Source organism: Amphiura filiformis, chromosome 14 (genome assembly GCF_039555335.1).
Source record: "Amphiura filiformis chromosome 14, Afil_fr2py, whole genome shotgun sequence".
Taxonomy (NCBI): Eukaryota; Metazoa; Echinodermata; class Ophiuroidea; order Amphilepidida; family Amphiuridae; genus Amphiura; species Amphiura filiformis.
In genome coordinates, this window is record NC_092641.1 from 1,397,813 (window position 1) to 1,422,318 (window position 24,506).

Genomic DNA, 24,506 nt, shown 5'->3' on the forward strand with positions numbered 1-24,506 from the left:
TTTTAAAAATTGTACTTTTTATGTGTTATTATCTTTGTAATTTGTATGTGTATTTATACGTTTTATGACCAGTTTGCAAAGGTTGGTCCAGTCATATCTCAGATGTCAGTGCTTTTGCCATTTCTGCTGGACCTAGAAGCCCTCGCTTGCTGGTCTAATTTGGCTTTTCTATAAATAAACAAATGAATATAATGTCACTGACCTGACGAGATTTCGGAAGCAATTTTTGTTTGACCTTGCTACAGATACTACTGTACGGTAGTGACTTTTTATACATTTATTTTTACAATTGGTTCACTATATTGTCAATATGTTAACAGCTCATTTAGGTGTGGTGCAGACTACCGTTTGTATTCTTGAAAAAAGACCAGATGCTTCTAGAGGCGGTGTCTTAAGATGGTCTCTTCCATATAAGGAAATATGTTTTGCCAAGCAGTTGTAGCACCTAAACATACAAAATCTTGTCCAAGAAGGAAAGAAGATTATGAAGATGGCGACCTGTGGTTTTTAGACGACCCATACTTATTGATTATGAGACAAAATTGGAAGAAGGTCATACTTGATGAACTTATGTACCGCACTACATATGTGTGGTAAGAAACTATTCCTTGTTATTGTTATTAGTGTAATTATTTTTATTGTTATTATCATCGTCATCATCATCGTCGTCATCATCATCATCATCATCATCATCATCATCATCATCATCATCATCATCATCATCATCATCATCATCATCATCATCATCATAATCATCATCATTATCTTCATCATCATCATCGTCGTCGTCGTCGTCGTCGTTGTCGTCTTTATTATTTTTGAAAATTACGTTTACTTTGCGTGGAATACAAAAGTCAAGATCTGAGTTTTTTGTTCATCCAGACATACGCCAAGCACCAGTGACGGTTTCATGTCCGGCAAACCAAAATATGGAGACAGATCCAGGTAAAGCAACCGCCATGGTTGTGTACGAGAATCCCACTGCTGCAGATCAATCTGGTGCTAAAGTGAGCGTAGTGTGCTACCCACCATCTGGATCAGTATTTACTATCGGACAAACAACGGTCACGTGCGTAGCAGGAGACCACAGCGAGAACAGCGTAACATGCGACTTTCAAGTTGATATAAAAGGTAAGTCGGTCTAATGAAGTTATTTGAATTGCGTTGTATCAACAAATGAATGTCCACCCACACAACAAACGTACACACGTATTATAGATACACCCCCACACGCGTGCGCGGGAAAGGGCGCGGGAAAGGGTCACCCTTGCATGCTGAAATATATACAAGAATCCCCTCTGGCTTTAAATGACAATAACGATACCCGGCCTCTACTCTGCGCATGCCCAGTGCTGCCCCTCTTTGGCTGTTCATCTTCAATGCACATGCATGCAGGTTGTATATTGAATGACGATTTCCAATTGGACCAAAGTTTGGGTTTTGAGAGCTCTCTTCAGAGGCTGAGAACGTGGAAATATGTAGCCGGGGTCAAAGACCAAGCTCTACTGAGGACATACGTAGATGGTACAACGATATTTATTAGTTATATTGTTTAATAACGAACAAGTCACAAGCTCACACAGGGCTCACATCTAATGGTTAGTTTACTGCTACTTGACTTTTTTTTGTATTAAAGTTAATAGACTATCGTCTTCTTTGCGCATTTATTGTAATATTATTCTAGAACAAGTTCGACCTTGTACAATTACTGTCGGAGGTGTAACTTTTTAGAATTACAAGCCCGACTGGCTAGTGCCACAAAAAAAGTTAAGGTCGACCACTGACTACGTGTTACGTAGTTTTACATGTTACATCGTTCCCCATTTTAGATGTAGAAGCACCAGTGATCGGGTCATGTCCTGCAGACATGGAATTGGGGACGGATCCAGGCAAAGCCACGGCCATAGTTATATACCAGACTCCTACTGCTACTGATAACTCTGGTGAGGTGAGCGTAGTGTGTAACCCGGCATCTGGATCTCAGTTTCCTATAGGACAAACAACGGTCACGTGCGTAGCAGGAGACAGCAGCAAGAACAACGAGACATGTGATTTTGTAGTCGACATTAAAGGTAGGTCTGATCATGCTGATAAGCGTATTTTATTTTCTACCAACATCACAAACGTAGTGAATATTCAAATTGGGAATTCGGAAAGGGAGAGTCAAGTTGGCACGTGGCAGATTTTGTCTACTGTAACATCGCGAATAAACAACTTTTTGAGAAAATCGGGTTTATAGAAATGTCAATATAAAAATCTAGTCGTGTAAATCAGACATTCATTATATTTTGAGCATTTTGTAATTGATGTGAAATTTCTGTAGTAAACTAAATAGATTTTATATTAATATAACTTTCAAAAGAAATAAAGACACATGATTACTGGCAAATTGAAAGCAATAAATACAAAACGATACGTCACTATGGAAAAAACGCAACATCGGCTGTATCACATAGTGATGTATTAGACATTTTTGAGGAAATTGGTACATTAGTTTGTTATGTTCTGCTCTATATATTCACCAAAAACCTTGCCTCAAAAAGCAAACATTAAGACCATACAATAAACTCTATTGAAGAATAAACTCAATTCCTGAGATTAAAAAAAACACACAAAAAAAACACACTCCATTTTAGTTATACCAGGCAAATATGACTGGACTTACGTCTTTAGTATCGCACTTTGAACACCAATTCATTCGCTGATTCAAAACTCGCTAGTAATCAAACGCTAATATTATTTGTACCAGCGCGGCGTTCAGTCGTGCCTAGCGACGTATAGCGACAAATGTGTTCACTTTTAAGACACTGATAGGTCGTTTTTAGTGGCCTAGAAAGATTGTAAACGGGGGGTGGAAAAACGTAATTTTGTTGATGATCTGTTCTGGAGGTGTCCGAGGGGGTTCCCACTGAATGTCAAAAAAACGATTTACTTTCAAAAGTTTACTTCACCTGGAATTATTGGGGGTTGAAGGTCATTCAAGCCCTAAATTATGGCAGTTGAGCTCCCAACTCCTGGTTCCTGAGCCTATGGTTGTCATCTTCTCGGTGATAAAGCAAGAGAATTCATCACCATAAAGTACCGATTTGGTGATTCATGAGGAGAAATTAACCTTTAGTGCCAGCAATTTGAAATTAATTTCTGAAATACTAATTTTTTTTATTGAGCAATCATAGTCGTATTTTAAGTCAAATGTCGGAAGTCCTTTTATACCATACATGTATAATATACATTGTATATATACCTTGTTCCATGCTACAGTTACCACAGAAGGTATCACATCAAAGAGTCCAACATCAAATGTCCCGTCAATTAGTGAACCTACAACTACAAGTTCCTCTGACAATGGAGGGAGCACAACTGAGTTAACTACCCCTGGATCGACCACTCCTGGACATACCACACATATATCAACCACCCAGGGATCAACCGGCCCGGATTCAACCACTCCTGGATCGGCAGCCTCTGGATCAACCACCCAGGGATTAACTACCCGAGGATCAACTACACCAGAATCGACCACCTTTGGTAGGTTGACCATTTAAATTACCAGTAACGGCCCACTTTCGATTCTTCTTCTTCTTCTTCTTCTTCTTCTTCTTCTTCTTCTTCTTCTTCTTCTTCTTCTTCTTCTTCTTTTTCCTCTTCCTCTTCTTCTTCTTCTTCTTCTTCTTCTTCTTCTTCTTCTTTTTCTTCTTCTTTTTTTTCTTCTTCTTCTTTTTTTTTTCTTCTTCTTCTTCTTCTTTTTTTTTTCTTCTTCTTTTCTTCTTCTTCTTCTTCTTCTTCTTCTTCTTCTTCTTCTTCTTCTTCTTCTTCTTCTTCTTCTTCTTCTTCTTCTTCTTCTTCTTCTTCTTCTTCTTCTTCTTCTTCTTCTTCTTCTTCTTCTTCTTCTTCTTTGAACCTAAAGCGCAAACCGTGTAGAGATTTTTGTCAATTTTCTTGCCTAATATTATATATCAGGTCATTTACATGTACTTTGTTGTAATTTATGTAGTTCAGCCAGGGACCAACGCCAGATTTGCCTAAAGCTCTTTCACCATTGTTCTTTAATATTTTAATATCTGATTTATCAGCATGTTCTTCTCCACTTGGGATGGAGAATGAGCAGATTCCAGACTCACGAATTACTAGCGAGAAATACAATCCATTCAATATACACATGGCTGTGGCCGGCAGACTCAACAACATAGATTTTTGGGACACAGGTACAACTTATAGCGCCTGGATGCAGGTGTATCTAGGGTTGACAACCACAGTTGCTGCGCTTGTGACACAGGGACATGATGTTAACTGGGTGATGAGCTACTATGTGCAGAGGCAAAGTTTCGGAGGAGAACTACAATATATAACGCGTGATTTTAAGAAGGTACAAAGCACTATTAACTGAAATCGTGTTATTTAAGGGTATACAGCCTGTCTCAAAAAAAATTGTGCAAGTGAAAAGCGCCCTCTTTGGCAATTAGAAAATACCGTTGTGACATATTGTTTACATCAACGTCAAGGGCACAGTCTTAGCTCTCAAATACCGTTTGTTCTGTTCAATTTGCTCTTTTTAATCTCGAGATATGTTTAGTTAACAACGAAAGGGTAAAATCACAATTGTGCCACTTTTACTAGGGAATAGGGCTGGTACATGTAAATCAATGATAGCTGATGTTGATGCGTCTAATGCACTCCCCTTCGCATTAGACGCATCAACACCAGCGCGCGTGCATTATTTTGTCTAATTTCATTAATTTGTCTAATTTATGAACTTGTCAAAGTTCATTAACCTATAAGTGTGCAATATTTGTTTGTCTTTTAACATGTCTTGAATGACAAATGAAAACAGTATACCATGGTAAAATCATTGACATGCAGATGTATTTAATTTTACAGCAGAATGTGAAATATTTATTTATCGTTTAATTTGTCGTAAGTGGAAAAAGAGACCCACTATACCTTTATCATGATAAAACATTAAAAACAATTATATATTGTTGTGTAATTGATGCATTCTTTTGATTTCACGAAGGAACTCTTGATAAACTTGATGCTATCATTGATTTACATGTACAGCCCTCTTCCCTAGTAAAAGTGGCACAATTGTGATTTTACCCTTTCGTTGTTAAGTAAGCATATCTCAAGATTAAAACAAGCAAATTGAACAGACTAAACGGCATTTGAGAGCTAAGACTATGCCCTTGACGTTGATGTAAGCATTATGTCACAACGGTGTTTTCTAATTGTCACAGAGGGCGCTTTTCACTTGCACAATTTTTTTTGAGACAGGCTGTACTTCTGTACCGATACACTCACAAATAAATTGTTGAACTTACATAATTTAATTGATTTCTTAAAGAACTCGTTACCTCAATTGTTATGATGATGATGTTATTGAGGAGGAAGAGAATAATGACGATGATGGTGCTGTTGATGATAACAATAATAATTGATTTGATGATGATGATGAAGATGACAACGTTTCTTAAATAATAATATTCATCGTCATGTTTAACACACACAGCGCATAATGCTCTACTTAGACAGTCAGAATTAATAGGTACATTTTCACGGGAAAATTTTCTGGAAACGTGACACCCATGGGCGCAGACATATTAGCATTATGGAATGTGACCCCGACCACAGCGGGTGGTCTTCCAATGTATTTGAATAGGGAGAATTCCTCCTTTGGTGCAAAATAAGTAACTTGTCGCAAGTTAAAAATATTATTGTAAGAGTTTCCGTAGATAAATATTTTTTTCCGTAGATAGATATTTTTGAAATTACATTTTGATGATATTGTGAAGAAATTAAGATTGCATGATATTCAATAAATTTGCAATACACACATTTCTATCGAAATTGCGGCCAAGAATACTATTCCAATTCAAAATTACTAAGACTTGAATAGCGAGGTCACCGCCGGGGGTCAGAGATCAGGCTCGAGGTTACACTTACATTGATACGCATTGGTCACGTGTCCAGAAAATTTTCCCGTGAAAATATACCCATTAATGTTGACTGTTAGACTATGCCATAGTCGAATTTTGATAGATAAAAATATGTTATTATTAGTCATGATGAACGCATTCCGTTGAATTCAAGATTATACTGATGTTTATTAAAATTAAAGTGTTCAATAGTAAAATGGTGATAAAGGGTGTATATAATTAGTGACAGTAAAAGTAAATTATACGTAGGCTTATGTTATTGAATGGAAGATATCGTGCATATTTATGATGGCTCACTTCAATACTGAACAATTTTGATTTTGTAATCTATCCAATTTAACCACAAGTACTAAGCATGGTAGCACAAGACGTGCTAAACGTTGGCCTACGTCCATGCACCAAGTGAGACAAAGCGCAGAAAATTCCAAAGATTGTTGTGTTTGATGTAGTGAATGGTAATGGCACGTGCCAGGAGAATTTAAACCATAGCGAGTTCTGGGCGCCCAATCACAAGCCAGATCCATTTAAAGATGCATTACATCATGGCCAATTTTAGTAGGCCAGAAATCTTTACATAGAAACCCCTGTTAAGAATCTTAACCGCAATCCAATGTAAGTAGTCCATTTGGGAAGCTAACAGAGGGAGTACGGTGACTGAAAAGATCAGATGTGAAAATCTATCAACTGCACACAAATTAATACAAATCAGAGTTGTATAAATGAATTAGCCAGAGTAGGCAAAATGGGCATATATGTGCTGATGTTATCAACAACATTGGTACGGTGGTCCTCACTGACTTCTCAAAAGTGTTTGATATGGTTGACCACACTCTCATGATTGAGAAGTTTATTCATTTGGGAGTCAGGGGGCCATCGTACCATGGCTGTGTGATTTCATGAACGAGCGTGTGCAATGTGTTAAATATAATCAGTCACTCTCATATTTTAAAGTTCTGAAAGGGGGGCTCCCATAGGGAACAAAAGTTGGTCCTCTGAGATTTCAAGCCATAATTAATGATGCTGCCACTGATATTGCCCCAAATACAAAGTGTTGGAAATATGTGGATGACCTGACACTTGAGAATCGCACTCATTCCACGTCTGGCAAGAAGTTTTAGATGATTTTTCGCAATGGACCAGTGACCAGTGACCAGTGAACTGTGTTTGAATCCCAGCAAGTGTCAGACCCTCCAGGTGTGTTTTAAAAGAGATGTGCCCCTTCCATCTTCCTTGGATATTAATAACACACCCCTTGAATATGTTGATAATGCAAAAATCCTTGGCATCTGGGTTCAAAATGATCTTAAATGGGACAAAAACATCCTTGAAATTACTAATAAGGCCAACCGTAGGCTGTACAAGCTGCGCATGTTGAAAAAGTTCGGTTTTAACCATCAAGAACTGATAACAGTGTATAGAGGGCTCTTTTTAAGGCCTCTTTTAGAGTATTGTGACACAGCATGGCACTCATCTTTAACTGCTGGCCAGTCCAAATCACTTGAACAGCTGCAAAGAAGAGCTTGTAGGATAGTCCTGGGCAGGAATTGTACAGCTTATTCTGAAGCACTGCGTGATTGTTATCTGGACTCTGTCTGTGACAGGAGGGTGGATCATTGTCTACGGTTTGCCGAAGGGCTCTCCAATAATCACAAAACAAATGATTTACTACCCCATGTCAGGGGCAGGGTCCATGGTCGCAACCTACGCAATGCTGACAAATTGTCCCAGCTTTTTACCAGAACCTCGCGCTTCCAGGGTAGTCCAATTCCATATTTTATTAGTTTATTGAATAGTTAGTTTTTTCTTATTACCTGCCCAGTGCTGTCCTGCTAACTTAATTCATTTAGCCCCTATATGCCACTGTTGATTTTTATGAAATTTTATCCCTTTATAATTTTTATTTACATAACTTATTTTATACTGCTGTGTGATAAATTGTGTGTTGAAATGTGTCAAGTGCAATATTGTAATTTTGATTGTTGTATATAATATCATATATTTTTGATGTGTTTTGTACTACTATGCAAGTGGACTACGGAGAAGTCTATGCTCTACTTAGAGCAATGTAAGGGGTAAAGAGTCAGCAACGCTACTATATAATCAAATGTGCATGCAGAAAAAAAACCTTTGCCCAATTTGTTAAAACATAACACATTTCGTTTTCTTTATATCAGCTTTTCCTAGGTAACACTGACGGGAACGGATATGTGACCAACATATTTGACAGCCCGATCGAGACAATCCTTATTCGCATAGAGCCTTCTGAGTGTAATCTGGAATGCCAGTTACGGTTGGAAATACTTGGTTGTAACAATTCTCTAGCTCTGTCATTAGGTATTGATTTTTGTTTAAAAAATTAATCTAAAGAGTCAGGTATTGTGGTAACAGTATTATAATAATATTTTGCCAACCTGGACATGTCAAGCGTTGACAAAAAGGTCTCATTAAATATATTGTTTGACTTGAATATACACTAAGCCAAAAAAGAAACTCTTGTGAAGATTGTTCACAAGGTTATATCTTAAAATCATGTCCATCAAAATGAACCAAAATTACACACAGAATTACTTCAATACTTTACTCTAAGCACATGTCGGTAACCAACTAACACAACAGCAAAATGCGCTGACATGGAACAGCTTCCTGGACCACATTCACAGTCTAATAGTTGAAACCCAGCACAAGACATCTGTGAGAATGTCAACAAAGTCCTTACACAGATGATAAGTTCCAAAGAGTAAGTGGAATAGTGTGGAAACTACCCGTTTCTTAAAGAAAGTGCTTAAAAGCAGAACCGTTTTATAAATTGTCATCTGTTCAATGATTCTCACAGATTTCATGAGCTGGGCTCCAATTATATCAAACTACATGCAATATGAGCCCTTCACGACATTTGGTTGTAGGATTATTTACGCTTGCGTGACTTTTCTTAAGTTTTGCAGGATTTGGTCTTCCGGTATGTGTTCGGTACGGTGTTGGCATATACCGTAGAATTCCGTATAGAAGCATATATGCCTCTAACCGAGGTGTTTTTTTAACGAACGATATGAAAGGTCAATACCCTTCTCAAAAACATTGCAATAGATTGGTCTTACAAATATACATGTTTGTAGAGCCGCCTTTATCAGTAATATAGTTGTTCAAACTCCAAATAACGTTTTTGTTGAGCGTGTCTGCCTCTTGTCTCTTGTGTCAAAAAAACCTCGTTTAAAGGCATATGCTTGTAGACGGAATTTTACGGTATGGTATCGTGCTCTTGTGTGATTTTCGCTCCAGATTGAATCTGCGAGATCTCTTCCCAGCAAGCATAGACATATTTCTAAAACGTTATAATCGTGTTTTTGTTTTTTTCAAAACGTGTTGGTAACATGTCGGGTTATATAAGGTCATGTAAACTTTGAAAAAAACCGTTTCATATGGAAAAAAAAAACCCACTACAACAATATTTAAATAAATAATGTTGTCAACGTGTTTTTATTGCAAAATGTTGTCAACATGTTTATAGTAAAATAAAAATAAAATAATCATACAATTTGATTCATAAAAGAAGTGTACCTGTTGTAACACCCTCTCTCCGTTTAAGTTCTTGTAGGTATTGTAGGGCAAGTGAGGTGTTTTTTCATAAGTGCAGTTTCCTATTTTTAAAGGCGGAAGATTGGCCTTTAGCGAGTCTCGAAGGTTTTTAGATCAGCTTGCATATATTGGTGCTTTCGGAAAATTCATCTTAAACTTTTGATTGCTGCTGATTAGCCACAATGTATAAGGATAGCCTGTTGTAATGTGATTAGCATTTGGTTTTGAAAACCAAATTTATGGCAAGTGTAAAAGTATAATTATGTTGAATGAGATAAGAAAGAGTTTCAAAAATGACAAATTGGGATAGTTTCTACTCCATGGCGAATTTGCCAACCTTTTGTAACGGGCTAATTACAGCGTGGATTACGATCACTGCGCTGTATTCCTAATCTGCGTGTGGCGATGGAAAAGAATTGGCAATTTTGTTGTTAATGATGAAAAAAGAAAACAGGTTAAACAGACATTGTCTTCTTTGTGTCTTCTTAGATTGCATAAAACCTTCTGGAATTGAGTTTGTAACGGGTGTACCAAACCGTCACTATATAGAAGACCTGAATGATGGCTCAACCAGGGGAAGACTAAATCACCTGTCCGACGCGTGGACATTACACATACCTTTGTGTGCCGAGTTAATGCAGGTTAGTGAGTGGAGAAAATTCTAGTGGCGACAGAAGCATTAAAATCTATTGGTAGGGGAGACAGATGAGTATATTTTGTGGCAAAGTTTGCGCTCACGAAAACTTTTTCATTTCCGACTCGAAATGAAGGTGACATATAGTATTTGGTGGGCTAGTGCGGAAAAGTCAAAGCAGGGGAAGGAAAAAGGAAAGAAGCGTCCAATAACTACCCGGTGTATCTTCTGTGTTTCCTGTTTTACACCGATATTGGGCCCTACTTTTTCCAATAAAGCCCTTTTTGGGAGCATATCCGGAATACGCATCTTCCATCGATAAATACGAGGCCACAAAGATTCAAGACCCAAATCGGACGAAATATTTTACTTTATGGCAGGCCGTGTGTGTGTGTGTGTGGGGGGGGCATTACAAAAGTTGGAGGACATCTCCCATTCACCCGTGTCTTGGTGAATTGACTATGTAATAATCACACACTCAATGGCATAGGCCAACTTGCTAAACAAATGTATCTATGCCAACATATCACAATTAATATCGATTTGAATTATGTTATCTTCATATTTCATGCAAAAAAAATAAAAAAGACTTAAAAACCACCTCAGGTACCGATGTAATTTCAATCAAGCATTTGATTTGAACATGTTATCTTCATATTACATTAAAAAAAAAAACTTAAGAAACCGACACAGGTACCTGATGTAATTTCAACCAAGAATGTCTCTGTTTCGTAGTGAATCAAGGCCCGATAATGCTATTGACAACACATGGTACCATGCGTACAGAAGCAGGGTTCGCAGGTTTTTGCCACGGTTTTAACCACTTGGCAAAAACAATTGTTGCCAGTTTTTGCCGACAAAAACTAAAATTGATGAATAGTTCACTTTTTTAATTATTAAGTTAAAAAATAATTTCCTGAGTGTAACCCAAGGCCATATTTGGTAATTATAAGTAACGTATTAAGAAATAAAGGCATAGGTTTTCACAGCTCATTATAGTTTGTCACTCGGTCTGTGGTAACTTGTTGTAATGTCATGTGTGGCTTCTAACAAAAGGCGCTGCTCCTGTAGTATTCCTCATTCAGGACAATTCAATGCACGACCTCGGAGTTACCTGCATGACTTTTGCGGGTTATCTTGAAACATAGCCTATTTTAAAACAGTCATGGTTTCACTTCTTTTGAAAGTCCTAAACAAGGCATCGCTGATAGGATTTGCAGCTTATAGAACACACATAACCTCTATTGTATTGGCTGTGGACGGCTCATTAGAGTTTGTCACTCGGTCTATGGTAAATTGTTGTAATGAGGTGACGGGAACGCCATTTGGAAATTTGACCCTTGGGGCTCATTAATATGTGAGATTGGGTGGGATCCCGGGGATACCTATTGGGTTTGGGGAAATTGTTCTCTGGCCTAAGTTAATGGTCTGTATAATATGTCGCTATGGTACTTGCCCATGCTCAAATTATGTGGACCCGAATCTAGGGCACCCCAGTAGTAAATTAACATGTATATGCGGCAGCAGCTTTCAACATGATCTTTATATAAAAGAGGTCGTTCAGGGCAAATGCTAATTGGGGTCTTTTGCAGACACATGCTAAAAATTATGATATTGGGGTCCTTCGAGGTTAGATCCGAGAAATGGGATATTTCGGGGCAGACTGCTAAAGTGGCACATACTGTAACAGGAATTTTCCACCAAAAGCCTCTCGAGTACAAAAATGTGCTTTTTGGGCATAAGAAACTTATCCTATAGGAAATAGTTTACAGTTTTCCATTCCAGTGTTTTAAAGAGAGTAGTCAAATAGCTACATACACTTACACCACCCAAAGCCATGCAGGCTTCGGCTAGCCCAATTTCCCTACTTCATCTAGAAAGGACCAGGGATACACATAGACCATATGCAATAAACCAACCGGAACGTATAACAATTGAAAGGGCAGCCATATTGGAGGAGAGTTGTAAGATAGCTTAAGATGACAGAGGGATCGATTCCACAACCATTTATACCTATCACCTGTTTTATTGCATTTTCATGCGGATTGCCCTGTGATACCTTACGGAAGACAAAATGTTATTTAATTAACCCTAGAACTACGATGGGGGGGGGGGGGTTGTACCCCCAATATTTTTTATAAAAAAAACGCACGCATTTACGCCCAAAACGACCTAAGCTAATCGTAGATCCATCCTTTGCGCTCATTCTAGTAATAACATTTTTACCTCAGCACCTTACCCGGGGATAGGATAGGACCGGCCGTCGATGACCAAAGAGGGGGGGGGGGGTGAGGCCCACCATTGGTTTTTACAGTAAAATCAATGATTTTTATTTCGCTCTGGCAAAATTATTCCAAGAGCTACTGACTTTTACTCGTTAGTTAGGGTGAAATAGTCATTTCCTTTTTTCATGAGAAATTTCGTTTCAAATCGCATTTTTGTAGAATTTGTAGCCAAAAAGCTATTTTGTCTATACTTTTGTACATAGGCTGATTTTCACAAATTTTCATGGGCGCCCTCACATTATGATGTCATAGTGACATGATGTAGGGAATGTTTGTAGGCCTACTTGTTTGTACTTACTCCGTGCATGTACCTTAGTAACAGGTTCACGCTTGGTTTGCACACCCAAATAGCAATCCATTGACTTTATATATGTGTTGTCATCACTTTGATCTGTGGTTCCGATCACAGATAGCGTGAACTAGTTACTTTTGACGTCACACAACGACGGCGTTATCATTGAGTTAGGACGAATTGGCTTGCGAAGAAAAAGCCTGAACTCCCATTTTATAATTGACAAGGCAAGTCTTGTAAAAAAACTTAAGAAATTTAAGACAGGATTACATTAAAAACGAAACAGTAATCTTTATTGGGATCTTATGGAATTTTTATTTTGGTATTTTAACATTATTTAAGTCTTTATTTTCACTAAATTGGAAAAAAAAAAAAGAAGTATAAACATGTTAAAAATGACATCACTCATGAAATATCTCTTAATATTGTAAACATAGATAAATAATCAAATTAAATTATTCAGGGCACATCACAGTATTATGTCTTCTAAAACAAGATAAATTGTGGTGACGCAATATATATTCCTTTATACATCAGATGCTATACGTTTTTACCTAAAAATTTTGTTTGAAATATCTACTCTTTCCAGAAAGTTAACCACACTTCCCTATCCTGTTCATTAAATTAGTGTTATTTTATTTTATTCTATTATAGCAGCACTTGTCAGCTTAGCCTACTGCGGTGTAATTTACACATCGCACAGGGTTGCTCATTATGCAACCTATCCGCCCAAGGTCAGAACGAAATCAATTCAAATAACGATAGGATCGAACCATCTTGGATGTTTCGTTACCTAGGTAACCCAGCAAAGCAGGTCATGGTCAATAGGCCTCAATGGTACTTGACCTATTTGGTGCAATCATATCCTTATTTGAATGTTTTATCAAAACGAACAATTTGACACCTCTTGTGTCAAAATCGGAGCACTTTGATGTTTTTGACCCCCATAGAGCCAAAAACGTGACCTTTGACCTTTTTGGTTATAACTCAAGAACGGTACGTACTAGATAGGTCAAACTATACCTTTTCTGAATCCTTGTGACTAGAGAAATACATTGAACATTTTAACATAATTTAGGAAACTTTGAAATTTGACCTTGTGTAAAGTTCGATGACCTTTTCCCGCATGATGTCAACTATCTCTGGTAGCAGTGCAGCTTTGCCCCCACCCCAAACACCCCATCTGAGATATTGAAAGACGAGGGTTTAAAATTGTCCAACAGGTTGCTTCTTGCAAAATCACAAAAGGTGGGCACCCTTGACACCCTTAATTCCTAAAATATTCTCCCATTTCTGAAAAGTTGTTCAAATATATTTTTGTATATAAAGAAATCTTAGCTTTAATAAACCTAAACAATTATTTCAATCAGCTTACAACTTTTGAAGATATATCCTTTTAAAGAAATGTACCCGTTTTTCACTCTGTCCACGGATAGCAAACAGAGTGGTTGGAATGGGTGATGCTTTAGAGTTGTCTGCAAGATCAGCAGACCTAACACCACTTGATTTCTTCCTTCGGAGCAAAATACAAAGCAACGTGTTTGAACGAGGACCACAAGCTTAGAAGCTAGCATCCAAGATCATCGCAAACTTATTACTGCTGCATTCGGAAGTATTCGGCGCACAAGGATGGCACTCAACATAATTGATTCAATGAGGACCAGAGCTGAAACCTGTATTCGCCAAGGAGGCAACCAGGTAGAGGGCAGAGCAACACAGTAAACTCACTTCTGAAGAACCAAAGACAAACCAAACAACCCTTTTCAGGGCTACCTTTTATCCCAATAAGGAATAATGACTTATGTTGTAAATAAAAAGAAAGCAAGAAACAACAAAATAAGAAAGTAAGAAACATAATAAAACAAAAAGGTATAAATAACCAAGAAAATAAATAATTGCAAGTATAGCAAAAGAAGTCCCATCCCACACCCACAAATTAATTACACTTAACAAATTCCATAGCCCATAAGCCCACCGGTAAAGCTCAAGTGTACTCCTTTTCATCTTTGAAGTAGCCAAACCTCCTCTATGGACAGAGTGTACAACGGGTACATTTCTTAAAAAGAGCATATCTACAAAAGTTGTGAGGCGATTGAAATATTTGTTTCGCTTTATTATTATAAAAGCTAAATATTCAAAGTTTCTTTACGTACCAAAATATATTTGATCAATGTTTCTAAAATAGGAGAAAAAGTGGACGCAATGAAGATTCTGTTGTGTTTTTGGACACCCTGTAGTGTGCGTTGGTCAGTATGTATATAGTAATGCAATAGATAAGTTTGAAATGGGGGAACAGGAACAATATGGGATGGGTGCTATCTAAAATACGGGGTCTTTGTGACTGCACATCATTCACTTCATAGAATTGAGTAGCCCTGATGAATTGTGACCTTTCGTTTTGAAGATATACATTTCCCCAAAAATACCTAATTTGGAGTTTTGGGAAAAAAAATGTCAGCTTTTCATTGCAGCTACATACATTTTAAGTACATATCTTTAGATTTATAAAGTTTACTTCAAGAACGATTAAATGTCAAAAATGTCAAGTTTTAATAATTTGCCCTACAATTTTTATGATATCCCAAATTTCAAAACATCAAAATTATTTGAACTCATCATCATCTTGTATTCGAAATGCAATTTGTCTGTCTCATGTGCTCTCAAGTCACACAAAAATACTGCACAAAGATAGGTGACCGAACCCTTATACAACTTGCTTCTAATTATTAATGAATGAATGAACGAATGAATGAATGAATGAATGAATGAATGTTTTTTTTATTTTGTGATACCTTGCGTTTATTTCCCTTGATATCAGGTGAGCTTTACTGAACCAATGTTTATATCGGGGATCATTCTGCAATGTAGACCAAGGGGAACTGTTGAGTATAACTGTGTCACCAGTATGTTGATCAAATTTGGCTACGATACTTTTGCAATGGAATATATTAAGAACGCAGGAAAGCCTAAGGTAAGTTACTCAACAGTGTTTAACCTTTTGTATCTGTACCATATTATGTATTGGTCTTTTGATTTTATTTATTGACATTGCGGATACATGAATGATTATATTGGTTGAATTAGAATTGCTAAAAATGAACGACTTGCGGTGAACACTTATACGGAGCCCTCAAGAAAATAGGTTCTTTAAATTGAAATGAACCTTATATTTAAGATATTGAAAGGTTTGTTAACTCTGTGTAGAACCATTATATTTTGATCTTTATATAACCCATGTCGGTTTGTTAGAGAACCATTGAAGGATCCATATAAAGAACAGATTTGATAAACTTTTTTTTTAAGAGTGTAGAGCATTGTATTCCTTTTTCAAACAAATGCATTTCTATACACTCCCCTTGTATGCCTTCCTCATTTGTGGAATGAGCTCTCTATTTCTAGCTGTACCCGCTCAGCTCTTTTTTCTTGCTTACTTGCTATGGGCGTATAGTAGGTAGGCCGTAAATGCGATAAATAGATTGCCATTCTCCCTGTAGAGGAAATATAGCATGGTAAGATAGTGGCACGATCGACGGGAATTGTATACAATAAACACAATTTCTCACCAGGTTCGCAAATAATAAAGGAGACAAGTAGGAAAAGTAATCCCGATCATGGATTCCTACAGTGCCACATGATCAGCTTTTAAGCGATGAAGATTGGGTGGATCTCACCAAGAGTGGATCCCATGGCTTTGCGGATCACGCCAGAACAGTAGATACCGTGGTTTTATCTGCTTCGGCATACTGAATTATGGTTATCTTAAATGTAACAAAGTAAAGACATAGGGTCTAATTCGGACAAAACTGTAGAAAAGGTGTACAATTACTATCACATGGATATAGATCTGAAAGGCTACAGCAGCCTTAGTATCAATACGTTGCAGGACGTTCTAAACACGTTCTAATAACATTAAATGTGGGGTTTTATAAAGGTCACGGAAACGTTTTAAAACGTTTTGTATGAAAACACACTGCAACAACATTTTTAAAATGTTTTAAACTTACTTTTGCTTATTTTTTGGTCAAATATTTTGTCAACACTTAAAAAGCATTATGTTAGAATATTTTGCAGTAAATTTTACAAACGTTTTATACCATTTATATAGCCCGACATTAAAACGTTTTCTGCACAGGCTTCGAAAAAGTGACAAATAAAACTGGCCTTTAGGCGACCGGAAGAAAATATATTCAAAGAAACATTATTTTTTTTTTTTGCTTTCTTTTTTTGGTTTGTTTGTTTGTTTGTTTGTTGCGGGGAGGAGATAATTTTAAGTGACCGCTTAGGTTCTAATTTAACCCAACCTAATCTCGTAAACCTGAGGTCCTGGGTTCGATCCTCAGTCTCTATGGCGACACACAGTAATACGTCATGTGAGCATCATAGTAAGGTTAACAGTGCTCTTCGTTTTGAGAGTTAGTTGCAACTAACACGCATCACAAAAACATTGATACAAATCTGCCCAGAATTGTTGTTACGATTTATTTTTATACTAATAATCAAATCTTGGAATTTCCGTATCACATTCAGTAATACCTGGGCATGGGGATTTCCATATGATGCAATTCATTCATAAATCTGGGAATATATTACTGACAGATGTTGTTATTGCAAGGCGTTTTCACTACCCTCTTTACACATCAAAACATATATGCCAACACCACTCTTCCACCGCTTGTACACTATGTTTATCTTCCCATTTTTCATAATTAAACAAATGTTAATTCCGCATTGTAAAAATGATCTGGAACGTAAATTAACTAAGCTTTAAAATGAGCTCAAACTTGATGCAATCGGACAAATAATAGTTATGTAACAACAAGGAGGAAATTAAAATGTAACACCTCTAATACTACTTGGCACATTATATGAAACAAAGCGCTGTGATTTATAGTGCGCTACGCACAGGCACAACGCCTAGCCGTTGATCCACAAGCCTCAGCACACTTTACAGGTTGTCGCTGATCACTACGGCCCCATATCATTCCATAAATCATTTAACAACAACACAGGGGCTTTGCTGCTTCAAGAGTGCACACCCTAGACATTCCAGAAATATCCATCGCAACCAGGATCAGCTCCCCGAGTTTCGTACGGGTTACAACGAGACAATTAGCAGTAAGTTCCTTGTCCAGGGGAATTTCAAGTTTACTAAATTTTCCACGAGAGCGTACTTTTTTACCACCGACAGGGTTCGAAACGCAACCTCTCGCACCATAGTCGAACGCCTTATTGATTGAGCTAACTTGACTGCTATATGACCATATCTTTGTCAACAATAAGGTAATCACAATAAGGTGATATCTTCATCAACAATAAGGTAATCATATATACCTGATTTTTGTTTTCATTTAATAACTCTTTCTGTTTCTCTGTCACAGATATTTCATGTTAATCACCAAGCGACATATGCATACGACATTGTATCATTTAAAAGCGTGATGGATGCACAATTGATTGAAATACAGCCTCTCACCAGTTCATCAGACACGGGAATTACAATGAGATTTGAAATATTGACTTGTAAAGACACTGACGACTTTTTATCCCTACCTACATTTGGTAAGTTGTTCTATTTTTACTACATATTTATACGGACTATACTTTATTTCACATTCAATAATGTAAGGTCTTTCTGCTTCAAGTAAGTTACTTATTTGGTAGTTCATAATGCAGTTATTGTTAACTACATGTATGCACACAACAAAGGGGCGCTCACAATAGGCAATTGAACCCTACTGGTAGCGCTGTGTTGTAGCTATAGTGGATGAACTAGTTAGCATCATATATCAAAAAGTATAAAAGCTATGATTTTAGTACTTGCTCGATGTTTCGATTACTTAATCGTTTCCAAATATCTGAATCTTCAACCCGGTACAAGCTTTAATAACGGGGGAACATATATTTTTATTAAAAAGAAATCCTACCATCTATCCAAACTCTCCGTGTTATTCCAATGCACATTTTGCTTCACCAGGCGGCCCTGGCTTGGTCATATTTGGAAGATTGGTGTCATAAAACCGTCATAGGTACAAATTTAGTACTTACTGTCAATCAAGTATGGCTTATTCTCTACATGTCAATCTTTAAATAATTGGCATAGTTCCTATAATAACGGTGGTCCGCCTTGATGAGTAAATGACAGCAAACAGCTGCTTTTCAGTGAAAATTCCCCAAAACTCGGTCAGTGGAGCTCCGCTCGTACATGTCAATAGCGTCATTATCGATTGGATTAGTCGTCCGTAGCGGACAATTCGGTCGCTCATTGGATTAATATTATCAGGTGGTAATAAATTTGCATTGGACAATAGATTACTATATAATGCTTTAGTACTGCATATATCGATTTAATCTTCAATAAAACTTCATTTTTAGTTTGCATACGTATGCTAGTTTGTATACGTATGCAAACTAGATATGCAGCTCAAGAAATACTTCCCGAGGCACCTTCAAATATTCATTATAATGGAGTGCTTATCTTATGCTTAGGGTGAAATAAGGCTTCAAATGTGACTGCGCTGGTGATCTACTAATAAATTACTTCTCGATAGCATATTGCAGGTCTTTGTTGAACTATGCCACATTTAATCACAATTGAGCCTTCTTCTGATCCTTTCTTCTAACAGCTTTAACTCCAGCCTCCTTGGATAGGTCACTGTGTTAATGATTGCTCTATAGCGTTTAAGTAAAAAGAACTGAAAATCTATCGTAGACAAGGCGCAACAAGAAGGTGTCAGTTGATGTTTCTATCATTCGACGTACCCTCGAAGAAATATCAAGGTTTCATCCCCGTACAATCTCTTCAAAATACGAGCTCACTCATAGTGTTTTTTGCCACGCGAACGCGATTAAAACAAGCTCCAGGCCATTTGGAGAATTTCCTTTCATATGGGTACTCCTTGTTATAGTTTTAAATTTAAGTATTATTGTATTTCCTGAACAGATACCAAACCATTTTCTATCGTTGTTCCGGCTGGAGAAGGATATGTAGTTGGGGAAGCTGACGGCAGTATTGAGATCACTATTACAAGAACGTGTCTACCCAACTGTTCAAACGCAGGGGTAATTGGTAAGTTACAATTTTAAGTTTACAGCAAAATTCTATCAGCCTATAGTTGACAGCCCAACTCATGGTTGTTACCCCTAGTCCGCCACCCCCGTAAAGTCCACCCTGGTATGTACGTTTAATCCTGCTTGACCCGTGGCTGGTTTGGTGTCTGCTTACATGCTATGTGCACACCTCAGCAAAAAAAACACAACACGACTCAGTTTTAAAAGCCGCCATTATTCAATAAAACAAAAATCCGAAATAATAGATTTTATTACGGAAGACGTCTTCTTTAATTTGCTACCCCAGTTATAAAACATTCTTAAGGGTGCACGATGTATTGTTGGTCGAAGCAGTCACAAAATCGTTATCAATTTTCATTATCAAAATCAATATATCGTCGGCCGTATCACATACTGACGTATTCGACATTTTTAACATTTTTGAGAAAATTGGTATTTTAGTTAGTTATGTTCTACTCTATATATTTACCAAAAATCATGCCTCAAAGTGGCTTAATTAGTAAGATATTAATTAATTTAATTATGTCGTATTTACAAAACCTTGAAATGTCTGCATCACATAACGACGTATTTGCCGATTACCTATACTGCGCAAGCCCAGTATATCGTATCTGCAAGTTGAAGAATTTGCCGTTTCACATACTGACGTATTTGCGCGACGTATTTGCGCGTCTCTGTCAATGCACGGCAAAATTGCTGTTTTGTCCTTTTCACATACTGACGTATTTGCGCAACTGTTTCACATACTGACGTATTTGCGCGACGTATTTGTCATTTGAACGGCGAAATTGACATTAGTCCTTTTCACATAGTGACGTATTTTATTTAATATTTATTTTTTGCAGAATAAGTTATGCTCTGATAGTGATAAGTGAAATATATTGAAAATATGGTATATTTGCATTACTGTTAAACTGGTTTTAATCGACAATAATATTTTAATCAAGATTATGAGGCAAATGAAAATCGCTAAATTTTCAAGTTCGATTTTCTCGAAATGCGTATTTTGCAAATACGTCAGTATGTGACGCGGCCGACGATATTATTGAAAAAGAACACTTTCATGTTTTGCAAAGGTTCATTCTACAAATCATATACTTTGAAAACTTATGTGATTTATTGTTGTTAATAAGTTTTGTACGTTTTACAAAAGTGTTGTTGTTTCAGCCCTCTTTACAACATAACTCACGAACCACAGGGCCTACAAAAGTACATGTGATATTTGAATTCTTCTACATACTCGCTATGAAATGATTAGTGCAAATTTTGCCAAAGCTCACTACCATTCGCAAGATGCTGTGAACTACCAAATCGCAACCGTTTATAATATTTGCTAACCTTAAACACTTGAGAATGTTCTTGCAATCTTATTGATTCTTACCCGTGTGATATGACACGATATAACACACTTTAGCGCGTGCGTGTCGACGCGATACTCGTACTCGCTATTTGAACCAATCGTAGGCGCATAGCAACAACGAGACTGATCGATTCCCTTGTAAAATGTAGGATTTAACTTGATTAAAATTTGGTTTACTTATGATTAATATATTTATTTGAATTGAAGTGTTTAAGAAATGAGAATAAAGGTATTGTTTTTAGCCGCTATTCCAGTAGCGTAACTTTGGGTCAGGGTGCCAGGGGGCGACGGTAGATCGTGTGCCCCCCTTACCAAAGTTGTGCATGGTGCAGAGCAAAAGCTGCAGTGATGTAGCTAGTGGTTGTTGCGTTCGGGGCAAAGATTAACAATTCCCCCTCCTTAAAGCAATTGCGCGCGAAAATTTGCATAAATACTATTAATTATGAATTTCGGTCTTAAAACGATCTTTCAAATGACAATTTAGGTTGAAATGCGCGCGAAGCGCGCGAAAGGTTTGACTTTTACAACTTGTCGAGAGCGCAGAACCAATCTAAGTGGCACTGAATTGGTTGATTCGGCGCCCCCTAAGACAGCACCCTAGGCACGTGCCCTCCCTTGCACCCTACCTACACCACTGGCTAGCTGCTAGTCTACTTTACATAGGCACTGACAATCTCATACTGCTTATCAATTCTTTTCAACTCAAACTGACAGTGGTGACTGCAATATTTCAATATTGATTTTTTAGAGTGTTTTTTTTTTAATTTTTTTTTTTTTTATCTGTTGGGCGAGCTTTATGACAAAAACAGGCCACCATTTCATCTCTCAAGATGATTAAATTATGATGGCATAATTTCACATTATGCTGAGTTGAGTCCATGCATGTTTCACTCGCACCTGTAAGATTAATGTAAGAAAAGAGCGGTATCGTATTCAATCTGTGATTGCGACCCGGGTTCCGTCGTTTACCGACAGTCTGTGATGTACAGGCGGTGCATGATATCGGGGGAGAGAGTGGAGGGCCCCCTCCCGGCCACGCCAAACACTGTCTACATTCTTCTTTGGATAATAAATGCTTTTACCACAGCTCTTGTTAACTTAAGTGAAAGTTGCTAATTTTGATTCCTCCTTCTGTTGCTTCGTATACGACGTCGTAGTGTGACGTCAAAAACTGGTTCACGCTATCTGTGTTCGGAGCCACGATCAAACAAAATGATCACAACACAAAGTCAATGATAGGTAGCCAAACCAAGTGTGAACCAGTAACTAAGGTATGTGACGTATTCACTATGACGGCAAATAACCCCGTTTGTAATACTTCGAACACAATAATGCAAACAAATTTTAGTTCGAAAAATAGACTATAGTCGGCTGAATATGGGATATGCTTATTAACATAATATACATTATCATTTAAATTATGTGGTATTTTGATTGCCATTTTTCCAGTTGTGTCAACTGCAGACTTTACAGCGTCAGCCAGTCATGACTAGTACAATAGCAGTCTGACGCGATTCATAAACGTCTACCAAACAGTAATTAAAGTAATTACCCCCTTTATTACGATATAAACTCAAAATCTATGCATCAAATTCAAAAAATGAAATAGCAAAAGTAAACCCAGGTTAATGCTGCAAATTTTGATACCTCATATTTCTGGATTTCCAAAATTTGTGGTCATGGTGACTGCTTGAATGAAAAAGCTGCATTTTCAAAGGTTACACACTAAAAAGCTACTCAAGTCGGTGTACCATTACATTACCATTCTCTACATGACTGGTCAAGATTGACCCGCGGTGACCAGTGACGCACTCTAGCAACAAAAGCGCCATTTTCAATGGGTTTAGGTGCAACTTTTGAATGGGGGTCTTTTTATTCAAAGGGTCACCATGACAACAAATTTTGGGCTATTAAGATAAATGATGCATCAGAATTTGCAGAACAAACCTGGGTTTCCTTTTGCTATTTAAATTTTAAATTTTGATGCATAGATTTTGAGTTATTATCTCATAATAAAGGGGAGTAATTACTTTTTGGTAGATGTTTACAGTTACGATCAAATGAAAAATATAATTAATATCAAATGACATGTATTATTATTTCGTTTCAGTTGTGAACACAGCAGATTATACAGCGACAGCCAGTAGTGATTATATTTCTTTTCAGAACGAACCCGTAAACTTCATGCCTGCCGCGACTAATGCTACAGTTAGCCTGAGTATTGTTGATGACGTAATTGTAGAACCGGATGAGAGTCTTGTGGTGTATATTGCAATTCAAGTAAACGGTGAAATTTATCATAAATCGTTTACGTACATCACTATAACAGACAATGATGTTTAAAATCACTTTTGAGGCGGGCAAATAAAGGCTAAGGCGAAGCGTCCAAACAAATCCCTTTTGTGAAAGGGAAATCCCTTTTCGAATCCCTTTGGAGAAATCCCTTATATTTTTCGAGGAATCATCAAAATGTGTGTCTGTTGATATGGGTATGGGTAGCGGCTGGAAGGCCTCGAATCCCTTAGCTTGACATTGAGTTCAAGTTATACAACATAATAGCCACTTGAGATGGTCAGATACCCCAATTAGAGCTATTGTTATCAAGTGGCTGTAAAACCAGCTCCCGAGGAGCAGTGCTATTGATCGTGACTACAAGGGCCTATCTATGTTTGCAATCGATAATGGGCTATTTTCAGTGCGTGTATGAAATAGTTTAACAAACTAACTAAAAATATGGAATTTTGCGTGTTGTCATTATCATAATCGAAATCTACATGAAAAATAGCGACAAAAAGCCCAAACATGCGTATGTGTCGTAAATAATAGGCCTACATTGTACATCAAATAAAATTCAGAGTGAAACTTGTGGCAAAATAGTGATATTGATCTCCTTCATGCACTATGCGTCGCCCATTGTGATCTCTCAAGTGGCACTCGATGATCGTAAATAATCAATTCCCGACATGACATGATGCAGTCATGTCTACAGTAGAATTCACCTCGACCTTTGCAGGACTTAAACCCCACTAAAAGCTATTACACCAAGATAACACTCATTGAAACAGCTCAACTGATTAAATCGGATCTTCTCTGGCTGGGCACATGTGTCTGCAATATAGCAATGAGCTGCTATAATACAGCTTCAGTTGGGTAACCGATTATAAAGGAAACGCAAGGAAACAATGGTAGTGGACCTTTGTTCACGAAATGAGACAATGGCCTGATTTTTGTTAACCAGCATTCTTGAAAATGAGCAACATAATGATTGTTGACTTAACACGGTTTGGAAATAATTTCTTCATATTTTGGTGTTATCTGTCGTTTACATATCCTTCCTAAAACACAAAAGTGCGACCTTTTG

General features: G+C 37.3%; 1 protein-coding gene across 1 annotated transcript; it reads left to right on the forward strand.

Moving 5' to 3' along the window:
* Positions 1 to 929: 929 nt before the first annotated feature.
* On the forward strand, positions 930 to 24,397 carry LOC140169598 (uncharacterized). Its single transcript, XM_072192862.1, has 10 exons — positions 930 to 1,131; positions 1,830 to 2,072; positions 3,262 to 3,528; positions 4,074 to 4,366; positions 8,108 to 8,267; positions 9,996 to 10,147; positions 15,536 to 15,688; positions 18,096 to 18,276; positions 19,658 to 19,783; positions 23,256 to 24,397. Exons 1-10 carry the CDS (start codon positions 930 to 932, stop codon positions 23,486 to 23,488), a joined length of 2,010 nt encoding a protein of 669 aa, XP_072048963.1. The 3' UTR covers positions 23,489 to 24,397.
* Positions 24,398 to 24,506: the final 109 nt, after the last annotated feature.

Coding starts and splice junctions, on each gene's coding strand:
- LOC140169598 (XM_072192862.1), top strand. CDS start 930: ATGGAGACAGATCCAGGTAAAGCAACCGCCATGGTTGTGTACGAGAAT. Junction 10,148..15,535: donor TGTGTGCCGAGTTAATGCAG/GTTAGTGAGTGG, acceptor CCTTGATATCAG/GTGAGCTTTACTGAACCAAT. Junction 18,277..19,657: donor TTTATCCCTACCTACATTTG/GTAAGTTGTTCT, acceptor TTTCCTGAACAG/ATACCAAACCATTTTCTATC.